Source organism: Pholis gunnellus (genome assembly GCF_910591455.1).
Source record: "Pholis gunnellus genome assembly, chromosome: 20".
NCBI classification, from domain to species: Eukaryota; Metazoa; Chordata; class Actinopteri; order Perciformes; family Pholidae; genus Pholis; species Pholis gunnellus.
Window position 1 is genome coordinate 11,997,463 of NC_136547.1, and position 15,299 is coordinate 12,012,761.

Genomic DNA, 15,299 nt, shown 5'->3' on the forward strand with positions numbered 1-15,299 from the left:
CTCTTGCTCTTTAACAACACACATCTTTGTCAAATGCATTATCCCAGGCTCTTGAAATACCTGAGAGGGCTGACTCAGCATCTGCAGTAGATTCATTTACTCCATCAGAGTGATTTCAGACGCTACTGGCTGCTTTTCAACACCATCATCCAGCTTCAAAAGTTACATTCTCAAGGTGAAAGAGGGAAGATCCAAAAGGCTTTTACACTAATTGGTGGTGTTATAAGTGAAGTGAGCGGGCAGTCCTGTTTTAACAGCCTCAGACGAGCATCCTGACACAACTTCCCTCCACAGGGCGCCAGCTGCCCGACTTTGATTGCAGCCAGAAATAAACCAGACCGTGACCGTCATGTCCTCGGTTTCCCACCGTGAACATCTTGTCTGGAAACACAGGTGGGAGGTAAGAGGATCGAAAAGGAAGTATTCAAAAAAGTCACAAAACAGATGTGACGAATTATTTTTCCTCCTGTCAACACATTTCATGACAAGACAGAAACACTTAATGACTTCCTTACCCTCCATGTGGCTTTTTAGCCCCAAACCCACTGGTCACAAGAGAAGTCATGAATCTTAGGGGGAAAAGCGGATCACAAATACTTGGATTTTTTTGTTAAACTCGTTGTAACACAGCAGGTTAGTGCAAGTTACTCAAAAAGGAGTAAATAGTGCATTTGTAGGGGACAATTATTTAACTGTGGATTTACACGCGTTTGGTGTTCTAGTGAGTGTGACAAAAACGACAATATTGGACCCAGATTACCTTCAGTGACAGAATTGTGTTATTGTTTGTTTGTTTTATGTCCAATGAATAGATTTGTTTTAATTATTGCTTTCTACATTATCAGTGCATGTTAATTATATGGTTAAAATAGAGAAATATTGCGGTTATGGCAAATAAATAAGGTATTAATGTTGGGCAACTAAAAACCGAAGGATGGAGAAAGGTAATGATTAGTGCCGGTAATGAAATAATGTGTTATCAAGTGCATCGGTGCAGCTCATTGATGAGTTTTTAATAGCTCTCAGGCAACAATGGCACAGAAGAAATAACCGCATCAGGCTTTGACTACACACACAGTACTTGTTAGTACCATCAGTTCATTGTTGTATTTGAGAGGAAGTTGACTCCAACTGAGTGGTGAGGGGTAAGGGGCCTTCAGAGTTTGTGAACTTTTATTGAGACTTAATACAACTGAATAATGTTTAACCTTGCTGCGGCACGAGAGTGAAAAGCACTGATAATTGAAAGTAATGGAAATGTTCATCTTGCATAAATAGGAAGTGAAATTCAAAGGCTTTTCATTCTGTGGATGAGCTCAGAAACAGTACATCTAGTGTCATCTTCCACAGAAGTATTTCTCAAAGAAAAAAGCCATCGACAGCTTATACTGGACTCAGAGTTTGAAAATGTAGAGCTCTATAGCATGACAGATTGTATATCTGGATTTATAGCTGAACGTGTCCGAGCCAGGACCTCATCCTGCCCGGATCTACTTTGTGATGCTCCACACCCCCTCTGTGGACTTACTGATGATATTCTTCGGGCCTGTCTCAGTGAAAGATAAATAGTAGGAGGCAGGAGGAGGGGCCCTGCTTCACATAGTAGATCATGCACACTGCTAACATGATTATTCACTAAATCATGGCGGAATGACTTTGTCAGTTCTCAAATCAACACGCATGAAAAGAAGGATCTTATCAACAGGATGATGTGGACCAGTGGAGTTAGAAAATAAACTGAAGGAAGGTTTTAGATCTGAGTCTGAGAAAACAAAAGAACATATAGACAGACAGACAGACAGACAGACATACAGACAGACAGCAGTAACATTTCTACAACAGTATAAAACTGTACTTCATTTTTAAGTGTAAAGCCCTTTTTTATTTAGATCTATGATGAAAGAAAAGCACGGAAACAACATGAGCTGCAGTGGATAAAAACAACAGCAACAGCTACTGATACACACCTCCCTGTGATTTGATTTCTTTATGTAGGACCAGTGGTGATTCAACTCTGTGGGCATCATTCTTGAAGCTGTAGTTTGTGGTCTCAAACCTGATTAAATTACAATAAAAAAAGACATCAAAGCATTTTCAGTGATATATTGGAGACAGTTTTTTGGAAACACTGACTGTTAAGTAACAATTTTGAAACAATTCCTCTTTACAGGTCTAACTGAATGGAGTGAATTGTGTTAATGAATGCATAACAGAAAGAAAAAAAGAACAAGGAGAAACTTTTAACTTTTTAAGAGGTTATTTCTGCTCTGCTGGATCGTGATCGCGAAGAGGAACAGGAACATTGAAAGTGAGGAAGAAGACACGCAGTAATGCTCAGAGGCTAAAGTGAACCTTGGATGTCTCGGCTACATGCCACTTTGATTAGTTTAAATGTAAGAAATAGACACTCCAGACTGAGACTTCTTTAAAAGCGCACATGGCTGAGAACTGCTGTAGCAAAAAAAACCACCAATTAATCTGTTTCTCTTCCTCTTTTCTTCCATCTCAAAAGCTCTAAATCTATCTCTCAAATCCAGCTTTAGATACTCTTTTGAGAGACTTTTTCCTCATGGCACCCACAGAAAGAAGAGAAGTAAAGTTTGTTTAGCTATTTTCCCAATAGCTATCTCTTTTAAACATGTATTTATCACTTTGAGCACACTGTTTCACTGTTTCTTGACTCAAAAATGTTGTATCTTATCTCTTCGGTCATTCATCATTAATGTAATTTCGGCATAATTTCTAAAATCTTGCCCATGACCCTGTTTTTTTTTATATTTAGGCTATGATATGCAAGAAAACTGCAACCTGCTCCCAAAGAGTAATAGCCAAATTAACTTCTTTTTTTGAATTCCAATATAATGCACAGGCCACATATTAGTATTTATGTGTCCTCCTCCTCTAGCCTCTTGTAGTTTTGTATCTCAGAGCCCAGGAAGCCCACGGGCAGCTCATTGATTTTCATTTCAAGCGATGATTCTTAACAAACGTATTAAGTTGGCAAAGGTTCATGCTAGGTTGAAGCAGCTGTCAAAAGATAATTGGAATTTTAGATTCAAAGGCTGTTTTAACTCCCAGAAGCCTCATTAAGACCGTAACCCTGAGCATTTGCTCTACAGTACCTTGTGTAATTCATTTGCTTTCATTCTCAGGAGAGATCCAGGTCCAACATAAATCAACCCTTTGTGTTTTTCCTTTGAAAGCTCCTCCGTGTAATCATAAGTGCAAGCGAGGATCAGAGGACCAGCAGGACTCCATTCATGTTGGAGATTGTGGGGGAATGTGAGGAGATTTGGTGCTGAGATGTAAGTCAGGTAAAGCCATCGAGGTGAAATGTCAACATGGATTCAAGTTAGAGAGAGATTATTGTCTCCCAATGATCTTTCCAATTAGCGAGTAATGGGTCGATGCTGAAAGACGTGACAATTAAATGGTCAGCATATACTAAGTGGAGCTCATTTTTCATTGGGCTATTGACATCAAAATCAGCTTTTATAATGTTACAGTCAAGATTGCCGGTACAGTGTATCAAGTAATTAGTTATTTTCCTTTTCAATTCAATTCAATGGTTATTGTTTTAGAAAAGTGAACATTTGTAAGAGCTACTGCATGCTTACACAAGTCAAGATGGATGAAAAGAAATTGTAAATTTAAAAAGAAAGTCAAAGCATCCGATTCTGCACACATATCTCTATCGCAAACACCCAGTTCATTGTCTGTATTGTGTTTGGTGAAGTCAAATAAAAGCACAGTGAATGGACTCAACTGGAGGTAATCATGACATTTTATTTGCCCGGGAAAATGTGCACAGTTTTAGTCTGAACGATTTTTTTGTACACCAGAATTTAGGTTCATGGTCCATAATCATTATAAATGTGTTTCAAAATTCACACGTATAACAGTTTTCATTTGTCTTTGTTGCAAACGTTGTCTCTCTGTCCTCAGAATGGGTGAACCTACAAATATAGTCGTCCCATATTATACATATATTATATTATTATATTATATATAACAACCTTTACCAAAATTCCTCATCAAATCACATATCCCTCCTTTACCAGCACTCATAAAGGACCATACTGGTGTTTCACAGAATAATATGCTACCATTGTGACTGTGAGTTAGTTTATGATGGATTACACAAATATTGGTTTAAGAATAATGAAGAAATAAATAAGAATAAATCATATCATTTGAAATGCTAAAGTCAAAACAGTTACCCAACCTTTGCTGTGCAACCTTTCAGGGTGATTGAGCATTGAGGTTATCAAGTGGGCACCATGCTTTGTCCTCTAAACACAACCATACGTTCTCAGTCTCAACAGATGCAACACATAACCAGAAGGACCTCATGTGCAGATCTTCCCGGGCCAATGCTAAACAAGCTTATATAAACAATATTACCCTCTGTGTATCTCCATATTGCACAATGGATGTGTATATCCTGTATAGTCTAAATGACGTGAGCCTGGAGCCTGTTAACAAGAATGAACTCTTCAGTATAACTCATGCGGATAATTAATCAATGAAAGTGGATAGACGTACTCAAAATCCTGTTGTCTCTGTGCCATTTGTGTCAGCTGTCAGCTGTCTACAAGGGTGTAACCAGGATGTAAAGCAGTAGTAGGGTTTAGCCTGCAGCTCTTTCTGCTGTTTGTTGTTTAATTCAGAATGCATATTTGTGTAAAAGTTGCACAAATGCCTTCAATTTTCCTGTTATATCAACTGTGTCTCTGTGGAAGAAATGTCCTGTTATTTGTCTCAACGTGAAAGAATTCCTAGATTGTTAGAGGATGATTCATGGAGCAACACTTTCACCGCAAAGAGATGATTATTTACTCTATTACACCCAAAGGAAATGTTCAGAGCCAACATTAACAAAGGAAGGAAATCATATTCAATGCTTGAAGTTTGTTACTTGAACTGAGACTCAGACTAATCACGGAAAACTTGTAAAGCGTTTGTGGGAATAAACGAATCCGTGGCATGCAAAGCTCAGTAAAGGTAAATACTGTGTAGTAATAAATAAACTCCGACCATGAATGTCTTCACCGGCTGCCAGGTTTTAGTGTGACATTGTTTCTTCCTGCTTCTTCATGCTTACAATGCAGTGAGTCAGTTCTGTTGTTCAGAAATGTAAATATTTGCTGCGCTAAAGAGGCTTATATTAGCTTACGCTGCCTTGAATAGTCTAATTGAATTAAATCAAAAATACACACACTCCAGTTCCATCTAATGACAGAGCACTTTACGCACTGCTCTGCATTCTTATTTCAAGATTTCTGGAGATTAAAATGAAAACTTTCCCGTCACAGATTTCCATCTATAGCAAAGCTTTTAAGTGTGGCAGCGCTGGTGGTTGAATGAGTCCTTGCCGTGTCAAATTCACTTAAATCGGATGCATTAAGGGAAAGCGATGAGAGTAAGAAAGTGCATTTTGTTGGTGAGGCCTGAGATTAAGCTCCGTGAAGCAGATTCTCTAGAATACATTATTCAGTGGCTGTCTCACCACTTAAACTTATACAAGGATGGGATTCATTTGACCTCAAGTTAAGGTAGCAAACACCAACACACAGCCCATTCCTGTCACTTTTATTTTGCTGATGATGTTTTTATCCACGGCACGGCGAGCAACGGTCGGTCCGTCGCTCGGTCCACAAGTCCTGACTGAAATATCTAGAAAACTGCTGGATGGTTTGCTATGAAATGTGGTGATGATGTCCATGCTATGATCATGTCACCCTCAGTATGAAAACTAATGTCTTTCACATCAGCTCGTCTTTGCGTTTATGGTTTAGTGCCTATTAGAAAATGTTGCAAATTTAAGGTTGTGAACATTATTTATTATTTTAAATTGATGTATGTATATATTTAGTCCTTCTGTCCTTCTTAATTTCTTAGAAACTGTGTAACCCTCTACGACTTTATTAACATTGGTAAATCATAATTAACATTTAGATGATTGAAATTAGCATTATAGACAACAAAATGATAGTCATTTGAGTTAGCTCTATCAATAAAGGATCAAACTAAAATGATGATCCAACACCTTTATCTGACAATGTTCAGTCTGAACGCGAAATCTCCCACAAAATATTCACGTGCTCGCCTTTCACGGGAGTAAAAGATGCATCCCAGACATTTCACTGCACCGATGTGTTACAGGCAGCATATTTAGTCACAGAAAATGGTTTCTAAATAAAGACCGGGGAAGCCGTCCCAGTTTAGACTCTGTTGGTCGAAGCAGCCTCCACTTCTCTGAAGGGGCTGCTAAAACTAGACATTCAAAAGTAATACATTAGCAAACTGGCAGGCTGTGGAGAGCACGCTCTTTTCCTTTGATTTGTATACAAGCCTGGAATTTTGATTGGTTTTATTTTTTGTCCATTTTATAGTCTGCAGAAATAGATTAGACCGTTTTAATAGAGGGATCATCATTACACAATTATCACACAGCCTATAACAGCTAAACCACTTAGTCAAACATCCCAAGCTTTAAGAAGCATGCTGGTATCAGTGTGTCATGAAGTATTCAGTGGTATTAGGGTGGATGAAATAACATAATTCAGCCTTTATGAAGTAGGTCAGTAAATGTTTCGTGACATAACAGATGGTATGACTTTATGACCATCAGAATCGTGTGCTGTGTCAGTTTGGGAATATCAGTGTTTCTGAGCCGTGGTTCTAAAATATTACTAACAAACCGCTGTTAACCACAGAGTAACATCATATCCATTATGTGCTAACTCAATGCTACGGCCAAGGACGTGTACTGTACCTTGACAACAAGCATCTACAAGCCCCAGTCTGTAAAATGCTGAAGTCACATTTCTTTTTTTTAAATCGGGTAGACGGCACAGTGCGATTCCATGTGAATAAAGCATTAGAGGTATGAGAACGCATTCGGGTCACAGAGCAGAGGTAACAATCGAACCCAGGAGTTGTTTGAAAACACAATCCTCAAAGAATCTTCTGGATTAAAGAAATATTCCAGCCGCTGCGTGATGAAACTCGTTGGTGGGCTTCAGTCTGTGTTTTGATTCAGAAACAGAAGTTTCAAAGAGTTTCTAGAAATGTCTTCTGAATAATGCAAAGCGTGTCTAAACGATCCAGTTTCTCAAGCATGTTACACTGGTAGCAGCTAATACAGCCACGAGCCGATAGCCTCAAGCAATCCAGATGTTTATCATGTTCAACCTTGTACTACAAGTACTACAGTAGTACTTCTATTCCTCTTCAGTTCAAAGAGAATTATTGTACTTTTTTTACTCCACTACATGTATTTGACAGTTCGACTTATTAGTGACTTTGCAGATGAAAAGTCCCATAAACATGATCCTCTTGTAAATGGGTGTATGGTTATAAATTAAACTACCCAACAGGATATAAAGTAGTTAAATAAACTTTACCTCAACCCTCTACCATTGGAATGCTTACACATTAACGCACGAGTAATAATAATAATACATACTTTAGTTGTTTTTTTACACTGTAGTACTACTATACTGTATATCTGGCTGTAAAAATACATTTCAAACACATACAGTATCCTGGAATATAGAGGTCTGACTGTAGATTTCATTGTTTTTTATTTCGTTTTTTGCAGTTGTGGTATTGGACTACAGCTGTACACTGCCCCTCAGAGGCTGGAAACAATACATGAAAAATCATATGGCAACAACGAGCACAAAACCTTATTTACAAATCATTTTTGTTTCAACAGAATTGCATCATTACAAGCAAAGCCAAGGATCAAATACGTTCATTAAAAACTAACAAAAGGTCTTCTATTTACATGTGAAATTTCAATACAGAAAGTAAGTGAATTTAAATAATGGCACACAGCCACAGTCCTTTTTTTATTTTACATATTCAGGGTGTTTGGTCATTTCTCAGAAACGTGCGGCCGGTCATCCAGCATCTTCAATCTGAGCTTTCTGCTAATATCCTGGTGAAGTACAGAACGGCAGGCTGTCCCGTGACGTTTTGGATGTTGTAAGCGTGTCCTGTGTGGGCAGAACCGTTACATCAGTAAAACAGAGAAGAAGCAAGTCACCATAATATAATGAAAACATATTAATCCCGTCCTAACATTCATATCATATTCTTACCACATGGCACCATGAAGGACTGTCCGGGATTAAAGCAGGATTCCTTGCCGTCGATGCTTACGCTCACAGAGCTCGTTAATAAGTTAAAAACCTTCAAAAACAATGAACGATTATTACAGTGATCAAACACTTATGGGAGCAGAACAGGAATCCTATGAGAAATGTACTGACTGTTGTGGCGCTGTGATCCACCCACAGAGGCTTCTTCATGTAGGAGCCCAGCAGGATCTTTCCGTTACAGAAGGAGGCACAGTTCAGATCCACCAGGATGCCGATAGCTCTGCCTTGATAGAAGTACCAATCAAACTGGTCTGGAGTGACCTCAACCCCTTCTGCAATGATAGTAAACAATAAAAAAAAACATATTCAATGACAGGTCTGGACAATAATTACTTATGTTGTACATCTTTAAGTTATCGACAACAGCAGCTTTTTATAAAGACTTTATATTTTCTTACTGTCGACAGGAACAGACCAGAGACTCTTAAACCACTCGGTCAGGTTGGCTTTATCCTTCGGCTGTAAGACCAGCGGTTTGAGAGGAGGAGCACACAGATCTGATGCGGAGAGAGCAGCGGGGAAGCCGGGTGGCACCAGAACTGGAACAAAGTAAAGAGAAAAGTAGAAGTTAATCAATAAAGAAAAAGGGACGGCTAACAACAAAAAAGGTGAACAATGAAACCACCAGATGGCGCTGTTTAACTGCTGACATGAGCTACATATCTCCTGCCACAGAGAGCGAGAGGGCGATGTGTAAATACTGCAGTCCGGCTGCCCACATTTTGAGAAGACATTTACATTTTATTTATTCAAGACTGAGCTCACACTGGCATCTCTCCACTGTGTCTGCAGTGAACATTATATTTAGGGTTCTGCTGTTCCCACTGCTGAGTTACAACCCTGTTTTTTGAGTTGGTTTAGGTGACATTAGCTAATGTTAAAAACATACACAAGTTGTGGTCGTAGTCATCATCCTCCTCGTACACCTTCAGCTCAATCATGGACGACGGCCCACTTCTGAGGAGTTTTAACCTGCCAAAGAAAAGACAGGAATAAAACATTATGAAACACAACAGTGACAGACAATAACAAGGAGTTGGAGGATCAGCATTAACTTTTTCTTACCTGTTCTCTGACTGACAGGTGCTGTCCTTTGGCGTCTCGTTGTTGGGGGGGCTGTTCTGTGGGCTCTCGGGTTCAACAGCCTCGACACTGAGAACATCTCCATCAGTGTTTTCACTGAATACTGTACAGACGGTAGCGGTGACTTCCTCAGCAGGACGAGCAGCGAGTTTACGTCTGTGCTTCTGGCCTCTTTTGACCACGGCCGGGGTCTCTGAGACTGAAGTGAATATGTCCTTAAACGTGGCCAGAGAGCGTTTCACGGTCTTTGGAGTAGACATTGGCTTCACTTCCAGAAGAGACACGGGAGCTCCCCCTCGTGGTTTTGATGAGACCGCCATGTTGCTGTTTTTGGGAGTCCCAAGTCGAGGAATTCTGCTCTGCTTAGACACTTCTTTTCTTTCCGTACGAGGTCTGGTCCCCGGCTGCTGTGAGGAGATGCTCTCCACGTCCTCACACACGTCATCAACCCTCCACCAGTTCCCGGGCCGTTTCCTCCTCCTCCTCCGTCTCTCCGATTCTGCCGCCCTGAGCTGCTCGCTCCGCCCTCTGGGAGAGCTGGTCGCCGGTGTGATGGACAGCTTTTCATTGGAGACATGATGGTATACTCTTGGAAATACTCGATCCCCTGAAAAACATCACATCTTAGTAAATTGCAGCGTTTATCGGTTAGTCTTTTTATTAACAAAACTGAAAACAACACAAACAAGTACATTTTGTTGATAATACTTTTATCTTTTTACTTAAGTAGGATATTAAACAGCAGTTTTACTAGTAGTGGAGTATTTTTTTGGAGGATCTGAGTACTTCCTTCCCTGTTGACCTTACCTGAGTGGTCTGTGCGTGAGAGGACCAGAGGGCTAGACTGTCCATCCAGGTCCTGGTCCTCCTGCTGCTGCTGCTGCTGCTGCTGCTGCTGCTGTTGCTCTTCATACTGCTCTGCCTCAATCGCGTGAAATACTTCATCAGGTCGGCTGTCTTTTGTTGTATTTTTGTTCTGTTTAGTTTTCTTTCCTTTAGCTTTATTTGTGTTCTGAGTGGACGGCGGTGCCGGCTGCGTCTGGTTTCTTTTCTTTAACACTCGGTCCTTCTTGGTCTTTACAGGTGACGGTGCTGCTGCGCTGGGCTCTTGGTTGTGCTGCTTGGACTTCTTGAGAGTGGGCTGGTCGTCCGTGAGCTTGGTTTCCTCTGTAATCTGTTGGACAGACCACCACTGTCCAGACGGCCTCTTTTTCCTTTTCCCAAGAATCCAATGGTCTTCCGATGAACTCCCGTCAGACACAGCTGGTGTTTTGTTGTGTTTTTCCGTTTCTGTTTGTGCTTCAGAACTCAGGATTTCTTTGTCTGTGGGGGAAACGTATATATAAAATGCTGCGCAGATGTTCAATGAGATACTTGAAATGTTTTTTACATTTCTCATTGCATCACCAATAATTTAAATTTGAATTAATTTGTAAATGTTTTTCTACTGTTTATTATTGTATTACATATTATATGTTAAATGTTTTTTATTGCTGTTGTGAAACTCAAACTAGCACTTTGTGAATAAAATCCCCCAAAAAGTAAAGCCAACCCATGAAAAACTGCTGGTAATTAATCACATTTTGGTGATCATTTAGATTTGTGTCACAGCTGTTTCTACTCTTAAGAGTTAAAATTAAAAAAAACAAATATTCAGAATATACAAATTCAGTTACTACCTCAATATAAGTAAATATTGATGTTATCTGTCAACATTTGAGGGCTATAAGAGCAGCATAAACCTCTAGAAACATTTACATTAACCCAATGATACCGAGCAGAAAGATTAAATGTCAACATAAAAGAGATTTGAACAGTCGGGGTTCTTACCTGGAAGAGAACCGAGGTCTTCAGCGTCTGCATGCTCCTCGCTGCTCCGGCGTTGTTCCCTCTCCGCCTCATCGTTCATCATCTGCTTTGCGGCATCAGATCCTTGCGTCCCTTTTCTGCCCGCCTTCAAACACTTAGCCCTGCTCGTCTTTGCATCTTCATTCCCATCTTTTAAAGACTTCGGCCTCTTTGTGTCAGAAGACTTCGGAGCTTTCTTTTCTGTTGCGTGAGCGGGTTTCTCTTCATGCGTTTCCCCGCTGGCTCCGTCTTTCGGTGGCTCTTCTTCCTCGTCACTGTCTAAAGATGTTACTTTCCTTCGTCGTCGTTGTTGTTGTTTCTTTTTGTTTGGTTTCTCTTCTAACATTACATCGCCTGCAGGAAGATCCTCAGGACTGGCCAATTTCTCCTTATCACTTCCAGGCTCAGCCACGTTATTCTTCTTCTCTCCCTCTTTCGTCTTCCTCGTTTTCTGATTGACAGTCTGACTTCCCAGTTTGTTCTTTGCCTGTTCAGATTCCTGCTGTTTTTGTGCAGTCTCCTTGTCTGTTGAGCTGTCTTTGTCGGTGCTGGAGGTTCTGCCCTGTCTCGGTTTTTTACTGGTGGCGGTTTTTGTTGGGATAGAAAACCAAAGAGGTCTGTCATCCTCCAGAATGAGGAAATCCTCCTCTGGCTCAGCAGGAGGAGCGGGTACTTTCACCGGTGTCAGAGACTTCCTGGAACTAAAAAAAAAAGAAGATAATTAAGAATCAGTTTTTATGTTGACGCACAAGAGACATTACTTTGTAAACATATTTTGGTGGTTTCCATTTTTCAGTAGGAAAGCACCGTAGCGACTCCCATCTCAACTCACCATGAAGGTTTGGGCTGTCCGGCTTCTCTAAGCTTCTGGAGAAAGGAAGTCATGTCTTTTGTCACACCGGTTGACTCCACCGACGGCTGGCTGTGGACATTTTCAGATTTCTTCTTAGGAGCTGCGAGTTCAGGCTCGTGTCTCACTGCTGACTCAGGCGGGTCGGCGTTTTCTTGCCTGGAAACAAAAAAACGATTGAAATAAGTTTTTCTGTTAAACAAAATTTGCTGTAATACATTTGTATTATTAACTACTTGGGCTGCACATGCATATATGTATATCTAACACTTTTTATGACTTGATTCATCACTTTTGGTTGCCATTTCGATTTATAGCTATTAATACTAATTATTATTTCTAGTTTAGTTATGTTATACTATAAGTCATATTATATTTTTTTCTTATATTCTTATTGACATAAATATAAAATAATAAAGTGTATTGAACAAATTGAAAACATTGTGCCACAGTTAATATCTTTGTAACAACTCTATGAAACTTGAATAACAATCAGCACATTGTACACAAATGTTACATTTTCATACCAATTAATAAATGCTGATATCCATATTGGGTTCAAACGTCCACTATTGTTAGGTCATCAGATCGAGTGAAAGCCCAAACATGACTATAACCACACACAAAACCATAACTCTTCTTACCGTGGTGTTTGTATTTTGACCTCCATCTTAGGTGTTTGGGGTTTCTTGGGTGTTTTTTCTTTGCTGCAGGAAAACAATTATATTTACATCACATGCACATAAGTGCAAAATACCGAAAGGCAAACATCCAAATAATGCACACAGATACCAGACAATTAAAGACCCATCATCATCAAAACACAAAATGGACCCTTTATAATGCAATGGTCACTTGTATATTCATCCATCAAGTACTGATGGAGCGGTTGAGTGCTTGCAGCAAACTGATCATTACGATGAGACTTAAAAAAGGCCCTTACCAGGATGCCTCCACCTTGTTTTGGTGACTGGACATCTTGGGTTTGCTGAAAACAACCTTGCTTGGAGGAGACACCAACTCAGAGTCATTTCTAGAGGAAAAGACAATTGTTGAAAGAAATATTCTGTAAATGAACAAGTGAAAACACACTGAATCCGAGTGTTAATGTTGACACTAGAATCCTACACTCCGTACAAACATGAAAAGCATTAATAACTGCTTACTCCTCTGTGCCGTGCCCATTGCACTGTGGATCCTGGATGAGCAGAGGCTCCGTGTTTGCCTCTTCTTTTCCTTCATCTTCACAGGCGAAGAGAATTGGGGAAACAACTTGGTCTTTCTTATTGTCCAGCTCTTCAACAACCAAATTCTCTTCAATAGGGCTGGACGTCTTCACTGGCATGTGTGCTTTGAATGGGATGTCCAAATCTGCAACAGAAAAAGTATCATCCTTTAACAAGAAGAACATTTCTACAAAAGTCTAAACATTCAATGTGTGTGAATTTGGAAAACCAAATCTGGGTTTAATTCTCTCACCAATGTCTAGTTTAGGACTGGGTGACGATTCAGGACGCAGTGCAGCTACTTTAGGACCCTAAAGAATTACAAAACATACATTTAAACACTCAGCACACCTAAGGGCATCACATCTTGTTTAATTCAAGAAAGGTATACAAAGCCCATGAACAGATATAAGAGCTGCCGAGTCTATAAACGGGCACATAATCAGAAAGTGGAAGAGCTCTGTTTTACTAACAAAGCTGCAGCATTGCGGGGAGAAAAAAAGTGGTTAGATTACTAGCTCATCAGCCTTTTCCTGTGTGACGACATAACAGCAGTGAACAGCTGCTTATTAGTGAAAGAACTACAGTCACTGTAGATCGCTGACTGTTCATTACCATTTGGCCTCTTGGAGGTTGTTCTGTTAGAAGTCCTTCCAGTGGGACTGGTGAAGCCTCTCTCTCACACTGGTTTGACTCAATGTCAAAGGTCTGGAGCAGAGTAGATGGGGTTAACATGTCATCAGTAACATGTGAGGATGGATCTAAAAACAACAGACAGGTTGACATAAATGAAAATGCAAAAATAAAACTGCAGAATATTAAAAACTTAACAAATGCACTCTCAACTCACCCAAGTCATCAAACATCTTATCAATGTCTCCCAATGTCAGTGTTCCTGTCCATTGTTTAGATGGACTGAAAACAAAAAAAGGTTACATTAATATGATAGCTGAAAGAGCAAAATTCCTATACAACTGCTAAATCACTCAATACCATTCAATCGACAATACATAAGATGTTGAAACGTACCTTTCCTTGTTTGTGAGATAGCAGAGTTTCCTCTTTGGTCTCCTCTGTCAACAGAAAAGATGGAGAGAAGGTTACCAGCAAATATTGTAATAAACGTACTTTGTAAATTAGGGGGGAAAAGATTATGTTACCAGCTAACAACCTTAATATCACCTAATATCAACAGCCATTGTGCTTATAACTACGCTACATAGGGTGGACAAAATATTAGAAAACACACTCATTAACCATTAAATATAAGCTAAACTAACTTAACTTATAACTCATGGCTGTTGCATTGACTTTAACTAACGTTAGTTAACGGTTACCATAACGTTGTTTGTACTGAGTGTAACGTTACAGTTCCTCCCTTAGTTGTCATTAAAGTTAACTGTTTGTTCAGCCTTCCTTCCTCAACAGAATATAGAAACACAAAAAGACCTGGACTTACCAAGGTGGGGTACTTTGTCTCCATTTATGTTATTTAACGCCAGCTAAGTCTATCTTCAAACGACTGTTTGCGACAGCAAAACCTAAGTTATGCTAACGGCTAGCTTAGCTAGCTATCATTTTGTAACTGCTTCAACTCGGTTAGCGTTAAATTAGGTCCCGGGGTGCGTTTGTTTGAATCCACTCTAAAAAATCAAGCTACGACTGAAAAGATATCATGCAAACGCTGGCGAGCCCGCTATGTCGCCCTTTTGATAACCAGCGTTAGCGTTAGCAAAACAATGGCGCTGTTGACAATTTGTTATTAACCCGCGCAATCTGAAAGAGCTTGAACTGTTAGCCCTGAATTCGGTCTCTCGGGCAGCACTTTGGCATGATTTATGTAACTGTTAGATGCCAATCTGCAGTCTGTGCTTTGGAACCATACAATTAACTTGAGTATAGTAAAGGTATACAATAAGGTGAATTATCTGGCAGTGAATAGAGTTTGTTGCTGGTAGACTAACGCTTGCTTCCTTAAAGACTGTACTCAGGGATTAAAAAAACTCGTACAGGATGTCCTTCTTCTTCTACATTGTGTTTTCCGGTAGACTGAACCTACAGCTGATGCTTGCTGCCCCCTACAGGTTAGTCATTGTTAAATCTAACCAAAGATTGATATCA

General features: G+C 39.9%; 1 protein-coding gene across 1 annotated transcript; it reads right to left on the reverse strand.

Moving 5' to 3' along the window:
* Window positions 1-7,640: 7,640 nt before the first annotated feature.
* LOC306712599 (uncharacterized protein) lies at window positions 7,641-14,898 on the reverse strand. The gene is made up of 17 exons (XM_079181958.1): window positions 14,638-14,898; window positions 14,208-14,251; window positions 14,029-14,093; window positions 13,794-13,939; window positions 13,432-13,489; window positions 13,119-13,323; window positions 12,896-12,985; window positions 12,597-12,659; window positions 11,935-12,111; window positions 11,085-11,803; window positions 10,062-10,577; window positions 9,237-9,861; window positions 9,061-9,143; window positions 8,570-8,710; window positions 8,283-8,443; window positions 8,112-8,202; window positions 7,641-8,006 (listed from the first exon to the last, which is right to left on the reverse strand). Exons 1-17 carry the CDS (start codon window positions 14,659-14,661, stop codon window positions 7,924-7,926), a joined length of 3,291 nt encoding a protein of 1,096 aa, XP_079038084.1. The 5' UTR covers window positions 14,662-14,898; the 3' UTR covers window positions 7,641-7,923.
* Window positions 14,899-15,299: the final 401 nt, after the last annotated feature.

Excerpts from the sequence above, each read along its gene's own strand:
- LOC306712599 (XM_079181958.1), bottom strand. The coding sequence starts at position 14,661 with ATGGAGACAAAGTACCCCACCTTG. Across the intron at positions 14,252-14,637 it reads AGACAAAGTACCCCACCTTG|AGGAGACCAAAGAGGAAACT; the intron begins GTAAGTCCAGGT and ends TTCTGTTGACAG. Across the intron at positions 12,660-12,895 it reads AACAAGGTGGAGGCATCCTG|CAAAGAAAAAACACCCAAGA; the intron begins GTAAGGGCCTTT and ends GTTTTCCTGCAG.